This window comes from Colossoma macropomum, unplaced genomic scaffold, assembly GCF_904425465.1.
Source record: "Colossoma macropomum unplaced genomic scaffold, Colossoma_macropomum, whole genome shotgun sequence".
NCBI classification, from domain to species: Eukaryota; Metazoa; Chordata; class Actinopteri; order Characiformes; family Serrasalmidae; genus Colossoma; species Colossoma macropomum.
This window is the reverse complement of record NW_023494802.1, coordinates 31,046,233-31,061,300: the sequence shown is the minus strand read 5'-3', so window position 1 is coordinate 31,061,300 and position 15,068 is coordinate 31,046,233. Positions and strand designations below refer to the sequence as shown.

The 15,068-nt window shown below is 43.1% G+C and overlaps 1 protein-coding gene across 1 annotated transcript in view; it reads left to right on the top strand.

Moving 5' to 3' along the window:
- The window catches only part of dlgap4a (discs, large (Drosophila) homolog-associated protein 4a), a 181,780-nt gene that overhangs the window by 122,787 nt on the left and 43,925 nt on the right, over nt 1-15,068 (top strand). Inside the window, exons 2-5 of the mRNA XM_036590838.1 lie at nt 7,074-7,450; nt 10,531-10,791; nt 12,205-12,831; nt 13,790-14,034. Coding sequence (XP_036446731.1) covers nt 7,142-7,450; nt 10,531-10,791; nt 12,205-12,831; nt 13,790-14,034 — 1,442 coding nt within the window. The 5' untranslated portion in view covers nt 7,074-7,141. The remainder of the gene's footprint in view (nt 1-7,073; nt 7,451-10,530; nt 10,792-12,204; nt 12,832-13,789; nt 14,035-15,068) is intronic.

Below are 15,068 nucleotides of genomic sequence, written 5' to 3'. Positions count from 1 at the left end.
CTAAAATGCAAAACCCTGCTAAAGTGTGTTAGCATCCAGTGGTTGGTCAATGCTAGTATAGTTTCTGTTTTTAACTGAGGTTATTAAGCTGGGAGGTGATCTTATCTATCGTTTTGTAACTGCAGTAGGTGCATTTTTAGTGCAATTTACAACAAAACCAAGCACAATTTTTCACTGCTCATCCAGAATTTTGCTAATACAGAGTGCTCTTTCACTCTTTAGTGTACAGCGAACAACGCAGCCGTTCAAATTTGCTTTGTTAAACGCGGCCCTCAGGCGCATCTCGGGGCCCGTAATGACTTCTTAAGTCAGTCGCATGCGTACGGAGCTTTAGGCATCTCCAGGGAGGGATAAGCTCTATATAAAGCCCCACCGCAGATGGTGCGCTTCAGTTCCTCCCTTCATTTGCAGAGCGCCACTGTCATCGGCACAACGTTTTAATGAGCTCCAGTACAGTTAAGACCCCCTTCCACCATGCTGTGGACTTTGAGGCAACTCTCTAGCCCCCCTTAGCGGTCACCTTGGCAACTGCAGGGTACATGTCAGCAGGAGGGATTTCATTGGCTGCAGGCGAAGTGTAGGACCTCCCACACTTGAACGCTTGACAGGCAGATGGCCCAGCCTGTTCGGCCTGGAGGAGCCGGGGGACTCGAACTGGGCGCCAGTTGTGGCACGCCAAAGGCTAAAATACGGAGATCTGGCAACCCATTTCTTGAAGTTGTTTACTTCAGCTGTTTGCTTGTGCATTGCACGTGATATGCAGCTTTACTAGGGATAAGTATGGCAAAGTTTTCTCCCTGAAGACTGAATTTCACTCAGAGTTTGTAATGCATTTTTCTAACGATGTTTTTACAGGGCGTAATCCCCTTACAAAATCATTTGCATGATTGCAAGTCATTACACGCAAGCTGCTTGCAAGTGTCACCAAGGTTAATTTGTGCTCATTATAAACAAAGGTTAAATATATGGATTCGCAGCTCATCAAACCGTTTTTCTGGATTGGCCAGAGCTTTTTAGGAAGTTGATTGAGGATCAGTAAGTTTAAAATCAAAGTAACTCTGCCCGTCTTTCTGCGAGTCTTCTAAAAAATAGAAAATTGGGCAGTAATAAGTAAGATGAGGCTCTTAAAGCAGTAGTTTCTAAAATAGTTGAATAGAGCAGTTGCTAAAAACTCAAAGAGATAAGAATGGAGACACTCTTAAAGAGACACTCCGGCCAAGATGAAAACTGTAACCATTACTATGTCTGTTGTAAACATGCCTCCTTTTCTCCACAGCAGGGCCAGAGTAGCTTCCAGAGCTAGATTTTCCAGATTAAAGACTACAAAACCCCCTTCTGATGATGTATCTTGTAGGTGGAAGGAACACTTTCGAAAACTACCAGCACTTTGGGGTGGATACTTGAGGACAGGCTGTGTGAAATTATTCATTTATTTATTTTAGCTGGCTAAGGCCCAGGGAAGCTAGCCAGAAGCTAACATTACTGCTACTTGCTACTAGCTGAATGTCATGTCTGTATTTATCAGCCTCTACACCAGTGGCTATGCTAGCATTTCTGTTTTGCACTGAGGGTGTTCTTCAGATAATGGGGAAACTCCAGGTCTACATGAATCAGGCAGTAATCGGATTTCTGCTTTGTCACCAGCCAATAAACTCACAGAAGAAGACATAAACGTAAACTTCATGCCGCAGCTTTTTTTTAAAAAAACATTGAGTCACTTTACCTGAAAATATGGACATATATCATCTAGAAGATGAAGAATGTTTAATTCCTTAATTTCGTCAAGCATGTATTTAGTTTCATTGTCGCTCCAAAACTGTTTTGCTGCGTCTCGCAGCAGCGCTGCTCGCTTATTTCCGGTACCACCATCTATTTTCGCACATGTGCAGACTGAGAAATCAGAAAGAAATCAGAGTAAGAGTTCACATGGACTGAAAAATCTGATTACTGAGCTAAAATCCAGCTCTGTTTATCGGATATCTAGACCTTACCTCCGATCTAAGAAATCAGAGTATGCTGTTTACGTTTACATGCTGTTTACATCATTTGAATAATCAGATAACTGCAGAAATCCGATTATGATCAGATTATTAAGTGCATGTAAATGCGCTCATTCATTCAAAACACAAAAAGGATACGAAAGTGTGAATTCTGTCAAACCGATGAGGCTGAGAGATGCAATGATGCCCTATAGCTCTTTTCTAATTGGCTGCCCCTTATTTTGCCTCATTCAAAAAGCAGTGCGTACTGAAACACTCTTTATAACTTCAGTGTAAGTGGTGTAGATACCTGCTGTAGATTTTTTTGCAGCTTAGTTTTTATGTGTAGACTGTATGGAGTCGGGGGTTGAATGGAAAAGGGCTACAAGGCTAATGTAGCTAACAAGTGTGTAGCCTACAATATAGCACTGAGCAGACTTGGCTAAATCATCACATATTTGCCTCAAACTATCAACTTCATCTGACAAATAGACTTGATGTATGTGCGCATGTGAATACTAGTAATGTATAAAATTGGACAAAAGAATGCTACGTGGCTAAAAACATTAGCCATCTTGATGTTTATCTGTACTTTCGCGCATTTTTAGAGATAATATTATATCATAAATTGTCAGAAACAAGATAAACAAGTCTGTTTGACATAACTTAGTAACTTGACATGACTAAAAGCAAATATGTGATGATTTAGCACTGTGCTAATTAGTTAGCTTAACTTCTATTACTTGTTAGCTACATTAGCTTCAGCAAAAAGCTAAAGAAGTAAACTTCAGACGCCAAAGATGTCCTGACTGACTGACTACACATGGGGTGGACTTTTCACCAAACGCTTCATTCAAGTGTTTAAGTTATGTTGAAGTTTCCGTTCATTTCAATGAGACTGAAAATCGCTGCTCTCCCATCTGCGGTATTTTCCTGAGGGGAAGTTGTTGGTGGCTTTAGTGAAGGGCTTGTGTGTGGATGGTAATGATGGGGCTGTGCTGGTGCCGGAGCCAGCAGTGGAAGCCGGGACTCCCTGCCGACTGATCCTGGACCCATTGCTGATGAGTCCTTCATCTAAAATGCATCTTTTGGGGTTCAGAAGTGGCTTATGCAAGTAGAATCTGAAGAGGCAGAAGGACAGAGATATAGAACTGCTAAATGCCCTGCTGAAAAAGGACCATTAGAAACCATTCGGGTTAAATCCCAATGGGAATTGGCCAAATGGTATCCAATAAAAAAACACTAGTTTCCTGTAGAACATCTTTAGATTCCATTAGGAAACATCAGATGCCTTCATGATCAGCCATTAGTCACCTTTTATGCCATTAGGATCCTTTACACTGTGATATCAACCCATTAAACAAGCCAAAACACATTACAAAACCATCAGGAACCAACAGAACAAGATGTATATCCCTTAGAATTAAACAGGCTGTTTTTGTGTTATTGTGCCTTTAAGACTGATATATGTATGAGCTTTGTTCTGATTGGCTGCCCTGTATTGTGACACAATCAAAAAGAGGACTGAAACACTGTTTACAGCATGAGTGGGCGGAGCTAAACCGCTGTAGGCAGACATATGTAAATTTGAAGGTTTTTATGACATTGCAAAAACGGTAAATTCACAGCAGACTGAGGAGTGAATTGTACATGTTGAAACTCTAACAACATCTACATATTACTTAAAATTATTTGATTTAAAAATAAATAATACAAGGAAAATTTGTGTTTCCATGATTTGGCCCCTTTAAGACTTTTTTCCGCGTGTTTCTGTGTCATTCTCAGATGATGAGTCCTAAATGCCAAAGCTTTCATTCATTTGGGTGAAACTGAACATTCAGTTCTGCTCCAGCAGCTCTGTTTATCTGTGACATCTTCATATCTGCAGTGTTTTCTTGCAGGAGAAAGTGTCCAGCGATCGCTTGCATAAAACGTCCTGAGTGGGTTTTGGCCTTTAGCTTAAGCTTAAATGTTTCGCTTTTTAATCTTAAGTGAAAAAAAATCAAAATTGAAATGTAAATTTTTTAGGTTAAAGTTACTTAAAGGGGAATTCCACCAATTTTTCGAAAATATCTACAAAATTAGTTTATTGAGGTGTGAGCAAAGTCATTCAGAGTGTTTTGAAGCGAAATGCTTCGTTCTAGAGAAACTTACCAACTGAGAACTGTTCACAGTGGTGGTGGTAGGAACCAGACGTCTGAAGAGTTTAATTCCTCTTAAAGCTCCTTCACAGAAAGACATTAGAGGAAATGGTAACAGACATGTTGTCTGGTGTCAAATCAGAGGCATTGTTTTTTTAAGGTAAACACTTAAAATGCTAAGGGTCTAGAGCAGGGATTGGCATGTGTTGCGGAGCCACATGCGGGACTTTTACTGCCCTTTTGCAGCTCCACAGCAGAGTTAGATTTTTAGAAAAATTCAAATAATCTTCCTTTTAAGTAGAAATAATGCTCTGCAGTGAAATAAATCTTTGCTGAGTGATCCAACACACAGTTCTAACACAGGTTTAACAGTAAATGGTCTTAAATGCTGGAATTAATGTAGAACTGCTGATTCACCAACCTTTAACGCTGAAGATCGGCTCACCTGGCTAGTTCCTAATGAAAGACAAAGAAGAGAAAGATTTAAGACAAACATCAAGAATTTAGAGACGAATGGACAGACTCAGTTGCATTTTTATGCACTCCAGCTGTTTTTTTGCGGGTTCAATCTGCAACGAGAAACTGTCAAACACCAAAAAGTCGAAGTATCTGCCAGAGATGTGAGAAAATAGCTGAGCTAAAGCTTAAAGCAGAGCAAAGTCTGCGTTTATATTCTATTATATTATATTATATTTTTTAGCCTGTCCTAGGACATTAGCACATACTTGGCCAAGACGATAAAACATTACACCAATAAAATGGACATAAAATGTTGTGGCTCCCAAGTTGGTTTGACTTTTGTTGAAATAGGACAAAATGGCTCTTCTTTACATTTGGGTTGCCCCAAAAAGACACCTGATCTAGAGCCGTTTTGGGGTACAATGTGCGCCTGTTGATACAGAAAGCAGCAAACCCGTTCCCTATTTTCCCCAGTACCCAGTTCCAAGGTGCTGTGGTGGATAAGCTCATCTCCAAATGAGGTCCATCAAGGTCACGGTGACATGGCATCTATCTGGCGGTGTTCCTCCGGCACCCTCAGGCCGGGGGGCTCTGACATGCTGTGAATGGAGCAGCAGCGGCGAGCAGCCGGCGAGCGGGCGGAGCGGTTGATGTCAGCCGCTGAGCGCAGCGTTGGGGGGGGATTGATCTGGAGGTTAGGCAGCTGCTAGCTGAATGTTAACAAGGCTCTCAGCCCTCTCCGACGGTCCTGTGAGTCATCCGGATTGTGGAGCCGTGGCGCTCCAGCCCCATTGAGGCGGCGCGGCTGCAGCCGGGGCGGAGGGGCGGAGAGGTGGGGGTCTAGCTGCCTTTAGCATGCTGATAGAGGCGCTTTGTGAGTGGAGCGGAGGAGCGGAGGGGGCTGAGGGAGAGAATACCGCTGATTTTTGTGAATGGGGCCGCGATCGCAGCTGCGGACGGCTTCAGATGACTCCGTCAGCGTCACGGGCAATTCAGGCTTGGAGATAAATGTCCCTCGCCCATTCAGGGGGAGGTTAATGAATTACGGCTAGCTCAATGGGTAGCAGGAGACGGAGGAATGGAGGCTGTGAAACCTCGCTGGTGCAAGCTGTGAATGACATTCAGAAAGACTGTAGGCTGTGATGCTGCGCGGAGGTTAAAGGCTCTTTGGGGAGGATGTGATGTAAGTAGAAAAAAAGTGTGATGTATAAAAATAAAGGGTGAAACGTCTCTGTCAGTCAAGAGCCTTTGTGTATCTTCAGTGCACTACACCCCTAAAAAAAGGTTCTTCAAGGGTTCCTTAGTGAAAGCAATGGTTTCATTTACAACCATGAGTTCTAGCCCATATAGAACCATTTGCATACTTAAACGGGTCTTCAGACTGATGGAGAACGGGTTGTGTTTGGTTCTATATAGCATTCCGCTATTGTTATAAGCTTTACATCAGAACAATAGAACCATATACATTGCATTCTCCATCAGTCGGAGGAGCCATTTCACCATGCAAAGAAGCGTGGAACGGTTCTACTCATGGTTGTAATAAAACAATTCCCTTTACTCAAGAACCCTTGAAGAACCATCTTTAAGTTACACTCTTAGCAAAAAGGGTTCTGTATAGTACTGAAAAGGGGTTCTTTGACTCGTAACAATAGTTGAAGCTTTTTTTGGTGCTTTGTAGAAACATTTTTAAAAGGGTTCTTTAAAGAACCCTACACAACTGGGCTTTTTTTATCATTGAGAAGAACCATTTGACCGTGCAAAGGCTCACTCAGTGCTCATGGTTTTATATAGAACCATTGTCTTTACTAAAGAACCCTAGGAGAACCATTTTTTAGGAATGTACTGTGCATAGCTACCCTTACACTGAATTTAAGGAAAAATCAAGTCACCAATTGAGGGTTCAGGAATTTTACAGGAATGAGTTGGCAACCCTAGACATTCATGCCATCCAACAAAATTCATAATTTTTGCTTAAAACAGCGCAGGCCCGTCAGCAAGGTTTTAACACATTGAGTGCGTTTACAGGATATTTCTGAGGAGATTAGATTTAAGATAATCCACCTGCATAAGGAAGGAGAAGGTCAAAGAGTGGAGTTCAAAAAAGATACAGACAAAATATGACTCTACCCCAGAGTCCAGACCTCAACATCACTGAATGCCTTTGGCGAGTGAGAAGCAGAGATGTAACCAACTTCTAAGACTGAACTTCGGAGGTGTGGAAACATATCGCTGCAGAAACTGAAAGCAAGTCTCCTGAAAAAAAATGGAAGCTGTGATAAAAAGTTAATATATTTATTTGTTGAGGCTTCTGTTAAACATGTTTTCTGCTTTTTTCTGATACTGAAAAATGACAAACGTAACATAATACCTACTTTAGCCCAGCACTGTATATATCAACAATCTCAATGTGGTACTTTGTCAATATAGCTCAGCCCTACGCCTTTACCACGTGTGTATCTTTTTTAACATATACTGTTCTGTGTCTCTCCACTAGGGGGCGTCCTCCAGGGATGTAGTCTGACTTGAACCAGCATGTTCTAGAGGGGTCCCTCCACAGCAGCAATGAAAAGCCTCGGGGCCAACCGAAGCCTCCATTTGTCCGACTCCTGCGGGCCCACGGCGGGTCCCCAGGAGCCAATTTGTCCCTTGACCCCAGACCCCCATGCCACGTACCTGCTCAGCCCCACCATCAACCATTATGGCACCCTGGACCCCCATATGCACCACTTCACCCCAACCAGCCCCGTTCCGGTCAGCCCTATGGCTCTGCAGCCAGACTGTCTGGTGCCGCTGAACAACCAGCTGACCACAAGCAGCACCTTCCCTCGCTTCCAGTTCCCCACCCAGGCCGAGCAGAGCGAGTATGCACAGGTAGGGATCTCGTAGTTGTTTAAAAATGTATGATTGCTAGCATGAGGTACAGGAATAGTCAAAAAATGTAATTATACAATTCTCTTCTTACCAAACACTCAGAAAAAAATGTATGAAAGTGTCACTGGGGCAGTTCCCCTCTTTCACTGGGGTGGTACATCTCAGTACCTTTAGTCAGGGAACATAATTGTACCGTAATCCATTGAAATTATATGTTCTAAGCTGTATTGACTCCACACCCCGTCTCGTCTCCAGGCTTTTTATTTTATTGTTCTGTTTTAAAACATTAGGTACAAATATGTACTTTTCACCTGGGAAAAACAGATTTAAGGACCTTAAAACCATTGTTTTAAAATGCATCTTTGAGGGTACATTTAAATTGTTTGTACCTTGATGAACAAAAGATGTACCTGTACAGAACCTTTATTTCTAACAGTGTATACTGATATACTGATGCTAATAAGCTCATATTATGTTAGCTACATTAGCCTCGTAGCTCCAGTGCAAAACTAAAGAAGCAAACTTCAGATACCAACTTCAGATTCATGTCTTTGTTGATAGACTACATTTGAGGTAGAAGGTGAAATTAGATTTTTCACCCAATTAATGCTTCAAAAAACATTTTAAAGAGGAATTCCATTGATTTCTCAAACCTTCTGTCATTGAGATGTAAACAAAGCCATTCAGAGTGGTTTGGTGTGGAATGGTTCATTGTAGAGAGACTTACAGACTCAGACTTCTTTACAGTGGTGGTGGAACCAGGAGTCACAGTGTCTACAACACAAATACAGCCATTTTATTTACTATACAAGACCACAACCTACTTGTGTCTTCTGTGTTTTTATATGTAATGTTAATGATGGTAAAATAGTGATAAATCTGAAATAAGTTTTCTATGAGGACTATTTTGCCTTACAACACACTGCATGTGCAACTGCATGCAAAACTTTGAACACAGTGTAAATATGTTAGCGCATCTTCTACAGAGAGCACACTTACATATGGCATTTTTCTATGTGTTTCTACTATTTACTTTAACATACTGAAAAAAAAACACAAAATGTGCCATAACTTTAGCACAGGCCACATTTTATGTCTTATTTTGCTCCCATTATGTTAAATTCAGCAAATACACAGTAATTGTGCCTTAAAATGTGCAGAAGTGTGTTCTCTGTAGAGGATGTGTTCACTTTTTTCACTTTAACAAAACGTGTCATTTGACCAGCAGTGTCCAAACTTTTGCACACAATTGTATTTCACACCCAATGAGAGTATTTTTGAAAATACTTTTGAAAAAAAATTTGGTTTAGGCTAAATCCTTATAGCAGAACTATCGTAAAGCAATGTCTCAGGCTTCATTCAGCGCATTCATAACCATGGCATGTAATAACTTTCTGTGAGGAGCTTTTAGAGGCATTAAACTCAGAAGTCTGGTTCCCATCACCACCACTGTGAACTATTTCTCTAGAACAGAGCATTTCACATCAAACCACTCTGAATGAGTCTGTTTACATCTTTTTATTGATTTCTTTTTTATATAATCATGCAGAATTCCTTATTAAATAGGCAAAAATGTCTGTGTATATAACTATGGATTGTTCACCCAAAAAAAAAAAAAAACACATTTGGGACTTTTAAATGACTTAAACTTTAGACGAAAATCCTTTTTGCTTTGAGTGACTCTATACCTTAATAATGTTTTGAGTGACTTTATATCTTAATTATGTTGATTTTATTTAAATAAATGCTTAAACAGGGCAGCTTGGTGGCGCTGGGTTCAACTCCCCGGCCGGGCAACCAGGATCCTTACTGTGTGGAGTTTGCATGTTGTTCCCTTGTCTGAGTGGGTGTCCTCTGGGTGCTCTGGTTTCTTCCCACAGTCTAAAAACGTGCAGTCAGGCTAACTGGACACTCTAGGTGTGAGAGTGTGTGTGTTTGTGTGATTGTGTATGTGATGGACTGGCGACCTGTCCAGGGTGTTTCCTGCCCTCCGCCCAGTGACCACTGGGATAGACTCCAGCAGACCCGCAGCCCAGAAGGATATGCGGCTTAGATTGTGTGTGTGTAAATGATTGAACATTCCATTTTGTCACTACTGAAACTTTACCAAATGTTTCAGTAGAAGCATACATCATTTAAACCGCTTATCCTTCTGGGTCGCGGTGGGGTGCTGGAGCCTATCCCAGCTGTCATTAGGCGGAAGGCAGGACACACCCTGGACAGGTCGCCAGTCCATCGCAGGGCAGAGAAACAGACATATACATTCACACCTAGGGGCAATTTAGCACATCCAATTGGCCTGACTGCATGTCTTTGGACTGTGGGAGGAAACCGGAGAACCCGGAGGAAACCCACGCAGACACGGGGAGAACAGGCAAACTCCACGCAGAGAATCGAACGCAGGCCCTTCTTGCTGTGAGGCGACAGCGCTACCCACTGAGCCACCGTACCGCCTCAGTAGAAACAACTGTAGCTTATTTTAAGCAGAACTCAAAAATGCTAGTCAGTACATCACTAACAAAACAGCCACACATAAAATCATTATATGGGATCTAACTGCTCACCATGTGTTCATGAGGGACAGGAATACAGTCTCACTTCCTGCTCTAAAATGCAGGGGCGTGGCTAAATAAGGCTCCACCTATGGCCTAAAACTCTTTGTGTTTCGGTAGTGACATGAAAACGGATGTAAAAGGATTATTTTTACAAGTTGGAAGTTAAGGTTAAGTTTTCGGCAAATAAGTTCTGATTATAAACTGGTAAACCAGTCAGCAGTGCTGCGAGACTGCATCTTTATTTTGCTCTCTGTTTGTCAACACAGTGCTAGTCTCCTGAACTTTAAATACAGCAGTAGTTCCTGACCCAATCCTATGGGACCCCACATGTTGTATTCTTTTGCTTCTATCAGTGCACCTGTCCAGGTAATCTGCACTTCATTACCTGGCTCAGGTGGAGCTGGAGCTGGAACAGAATAAAACTGTGAACAGCCTTGTCCCCAAGGACTTGGTCAAGGTTTTCTGAAACAGAGAGTAATGCTGAATACAGCGAGTTTGAATTTGGGCTCATTGCTGTGGTTCCAGCAACAGGGCTGCGTGGCTCAGACGGGCAGTCGAGCGGGCACTCTCACCACCTCCATGTCTATGGGAATGGGCCTTGGCCTGGGCCTCGCAGCGCCCCCTATGATCAGCAGCGGCACGGCAACCATCTCCTCGGCGGCAGCGGCCAAGATGAACCGCCTCCCGGCCAGCCTGCTAGACCAACTGGAGCGGCACCTGCCCCTGCAGCGAGACGGCTTCAGCACGCTGCAGTTCCACCGGCGCAGTCGTGGCACCAAGCACGCTGTAAGAAAACATTACAGAAACATACGGAAAATGTTTGGATTAATATTTTCTCATTTCTCAGTTTAAAAAATGCCCATGGCTAACTATCCACTGTTAGCTAACATTAGCTAGCTAGCTGGCTATAATGTATATTGCATGTAAAGGTTTGGTCACCTCTGGCCTATTGTGTTGATATTTGAAGTGAAAAGAAGTAAACACAACAAGTATTTAAAAAAAAACCTTTTCTGTAAATATTAACACGCAGCAACTTTATATTTGATTAAAAAAAATAATATTTATGGCTTGTGCAGAGGTTTGGACACTCTTCTATGTTAGTATTTAGTAACATCCCATTTGGCAGATATCACAGCTTGTTTATAGCCAGCTAGTGGTGTTTTTTCCATGTTTTAGCAAAGCTCACCCACTCTTCCTTCCAGAACTATTCTAGTTCTATGATATTCTCGGGCCGTCTTGCAAGCACTTCGTGTTAAACATCTACCCACAGATTTTCAGTGATGTCAGGGGACTGTGAGGGCCATTCTTGAAGTAGTTCATGGTGGATTTTGAGGTATGTTTTGAATCATTGTCCTGTTGTAGAATCCAGCCTCTTTTCAGCTTTCGTGGAATCTACTCTCCTATCTACAGTATTTCCTGTGCCACTGGCTGCCACACAACCCCAAAGCATAATAGATCTACCCCCATGCTTAACACTAGGCAAGGTGTTCTTTTCATCAAATGCTGCTTTTTTCTGCCAAATACACTTTTAGTGACAACACAATTTTTACTTCTTTGGTCTACAGCACGTTTCCAGAATACCTCTGGCTTATCTAGAAGGTGTTTTGCATAATTCATATGTTGACTTTTGTGATGAGGTCGCAGGTAAGGTTTCTTCCATGCAGATCATGTTTGTGCAAGCAACGCTGCACAGTAGAACAGTGCACCACCACTCCTGTGTCAGCTAAACCTTCCTGCAGGTTCTTTGCTGTCATATAGGGGTTTTGCTTTGCCTTTCAGGCCAGCATATGAGCAATTATGCTGACCAAAAAATCAGAGTTTTCTTGGTCTTCCAGGTCTTACTTTGACTTCCACAGTGGAAGTGGACAGTGGAAATTGTGAGCTAGAAGTGCTTTGATATTTTTTACTTCTTTTCACTTCAAAAAACAAAAAAGAAAATGTGTAATTTGGCCAGGAATGTCAAAACTTTTGCAACAATGTATGTTTATCTGCAAAAACATTAACATTTTATGAAACGAGTATCACATGCTGACATAGATCATAGACATAGAAGTTAGTTACCATTAAATTAACAGCAAGCTATAAGTGCTAAAAAAAACAGAAAGACAGAAAAAGAATCTTAAAATGTTAAGGCATGTTAATGAAACATGAACAACATATAATAACCACATAAAAAGACTTATATTTTTTATTGTGCAGCGCAGCGAGAGCCCCGGCCGCATCCGCAACCTGGTGCACTCTGTGCAGAAGCTGTTCGCCAAATCCCAGTCCTTGGAGGGGTCGGCCGCCAAGGGCAGTGGCAGTCAGGGTGCAGACGGCACCAAGACAACCCGTCGCAGCAAAAGCAAAGACCGCGCCAAGACGGAGGGAACCAAGCGGCGACCGCGGCCCAACCTCTCAGGCTTCTGGAGCTCAGACGACGCACTGGAGGATGAACCGACGAGCCCGCCAGCGTCCGGTCCGGTGGCCGTGGCCTACCGCAACCCCCTAAGCATGATGACACTGGGCCGGGCCATATCCGACAGCCAGGCACCCCCCAGGCACCACACGCTACAGGGCTACAACACAATTGCCACCCACTCGCTCAAGTCCTCCAAGAGCAGCGGGGATCTGAAGCCCCAGGCTGCCGTCACACTGTCGGTTGGGGCAGTGGTGCCCCCTGCTGCCGGCCAGCCAGCAGACACTGGCCTGGTCAAGAGAGGCTCATGGTCCACACTAACACTCAGCCAGGCTAGACAGGTGTTGCAGAAGGGTACGGCCACCGTGAACCGTACGCTGCTCAAGTCCAAGTCCTACCACCAGGAGCTGACCTCCAACTTTCTACAGGTAACATCTTGTTTATTTATGTGTGTGTGTATTTATATATAAATTTTATTTTAAACACTGTGTCCACTCACTGTCCACTCTGTCAGACAATCCTACTTTGTCAGTCCACCTTGTAGATGTAAAGTCAGAGACAATAGCTCATCTGCTGCTGCACATTTTGTGTTGGTCATCCTCTAGTCCTTCATCAGTGGTCACAGGACGCTGCCCACAGGACACTGTTGGCTGGATATTTTTGGTTGGTGGACTATTCTCAGTCCAGCAGTGACACTGAGGTGTTTAAAAACTCCAGCAGCACTGATGTGTCTGATCCACTCATATCAGCACAACACACACTAACACACCACCACCACGTCAGTGTTACTGCAGTGCTGAGAATGATCCACCACCCAAATAGTACCTGCTCTATGAGGGTCCATGGGGGTCCTGACCACTGAAGAACAGAGTAAAAGGGGGCTAACAAAGTATGCAGAGAAACAGATGGACTACAGTCTGTAACTGTAGAACTACAACGTGCACCTATATAGTAAGTGGAGCTGATAAAATGGACAATGAGCGTAGAAACAAGGAGTTGGTCATAATGTTATGCCTGACCGGTGTATATAACTATTGTGTTGTTAATGGCAGTTAGTAAAACACCCCTGAATTTGAGGGTTAAAACTGTGTGAGGATTTTAAGCCAAATGGGTTTAGAGGGGAGTAATTTTGAAGCTGTGCTGTTTGAATCCAGCATTGGAAAATCGCCTCATATAGTTCCTTCATACCTCTTATAGTTACTTCATACAGAGTTAAATGTTTACCCGCAGAGTTAAACTACATTCAGATGCACTGAAGTCTGTAGGAATTAGTTTAAAATGGCTTATTTTACGGTGAAGCCATAGAGAGCGGTGCAGTGCAGTAAGGAGGAACATTCTGAATGTTCCAGATGTGCAGCGTGTGAGCGGATGCTGGTGTTTTCGCAGGTGCCTCTGGGAGACTGGAGCGGGACGATGGGTCGCGGGGGCGCCGGAGGGCCAGGGGAGATCCCGTGTAGAAGGATGCGCAGCGGGAGCTACGTTAAAGCCATGGGGGACATGGAGGACAGCGAGGAATCGGACAGCCCTCCCTCCCCCAAACCCTCTCCCAAAACAGCTGCCCGTCGCCAAAGCTACCTGAAGGCCACTCAGCAGTCCCTCAGCGAACAGCAACCACCCCCACCACCACGCAAGTGAGTGACACTGCTGTTTCATACGCACACACTGGGCTACACAATTCAGGGTCTGTTAATCGTTATGGTGATATTAGAGTCTTTAAACAACAACAGAGGCAGAGACAGCAGCAGATGACACCACTGTTCTTTCAGTGAGGTCAACTTCAGTCAGTTTTTCTGGTGATATTCATCGGTTTGCACCAGAGACAGCAGTAGTGATAAGCAGTCACAGTAATTCAACTTTGAAATCTCCATGACTCCAAAGACAGTCACTCTGTATTTACACTGGTCCAGCGCAGTGATGGACGTAAATGCCCCCCCCCTTAGTTGGCTGCTTAAGGGAAATCCAATTCAAATGAAGTCTTGCTAAGTCAATATTTATATAATTGATGCTTTGGTTATTTTTAATCATCAAAAACTCAATGTAGTGCACATGATACAGCTAAAACATTGATTAGGTTCCTGTTGGACAGATTTGGATTTGAGGAGCAGCTGCTGATTTTCACTTGCAGTCATTTATCTCTGTGAATTAACATCCTACTCGGATTCTGAATTTTGGAGGTGGAAATAATTGTTGTTTAATATTTGGGTTTTTCATCGCTGTGTGTCCATGTTGCATGGAAGTGTTTGATGAGTGGTAGTGTTGTAGTACCTGAGTCTGGTCTTGAGAGTGTGAATTAACCCCTTAAATGGCCAGGACCCACCAGCAGGCCCAAAGTTTTATTACACACTTATAGAACCTAAGGATAGCTCAGCCAGTTTGCATTGAAGTCCATGAGTTACTGAATAATGAGCCTTAGTGTGTAATAAGCCCAAGATTTTAAGGCGTTCATGGCCTCAGTCTCGGCTCGGTCTCGACATCATTTGGAGGCAGATTTGTCTGAGTTTCTCGATAAGGTGGACTAGCAGTTGTTCTCGAGACCAGCCGAGTGTGATGCCTCAATGTGAGGTAACTAGAAACTTTCCTTTTATTATTATTATGTAATAATCAACAAAACCTTCAGACAGAATAAAACTGTCCTTTCTCTACGTGTTTAAATAAAATTTGTTCA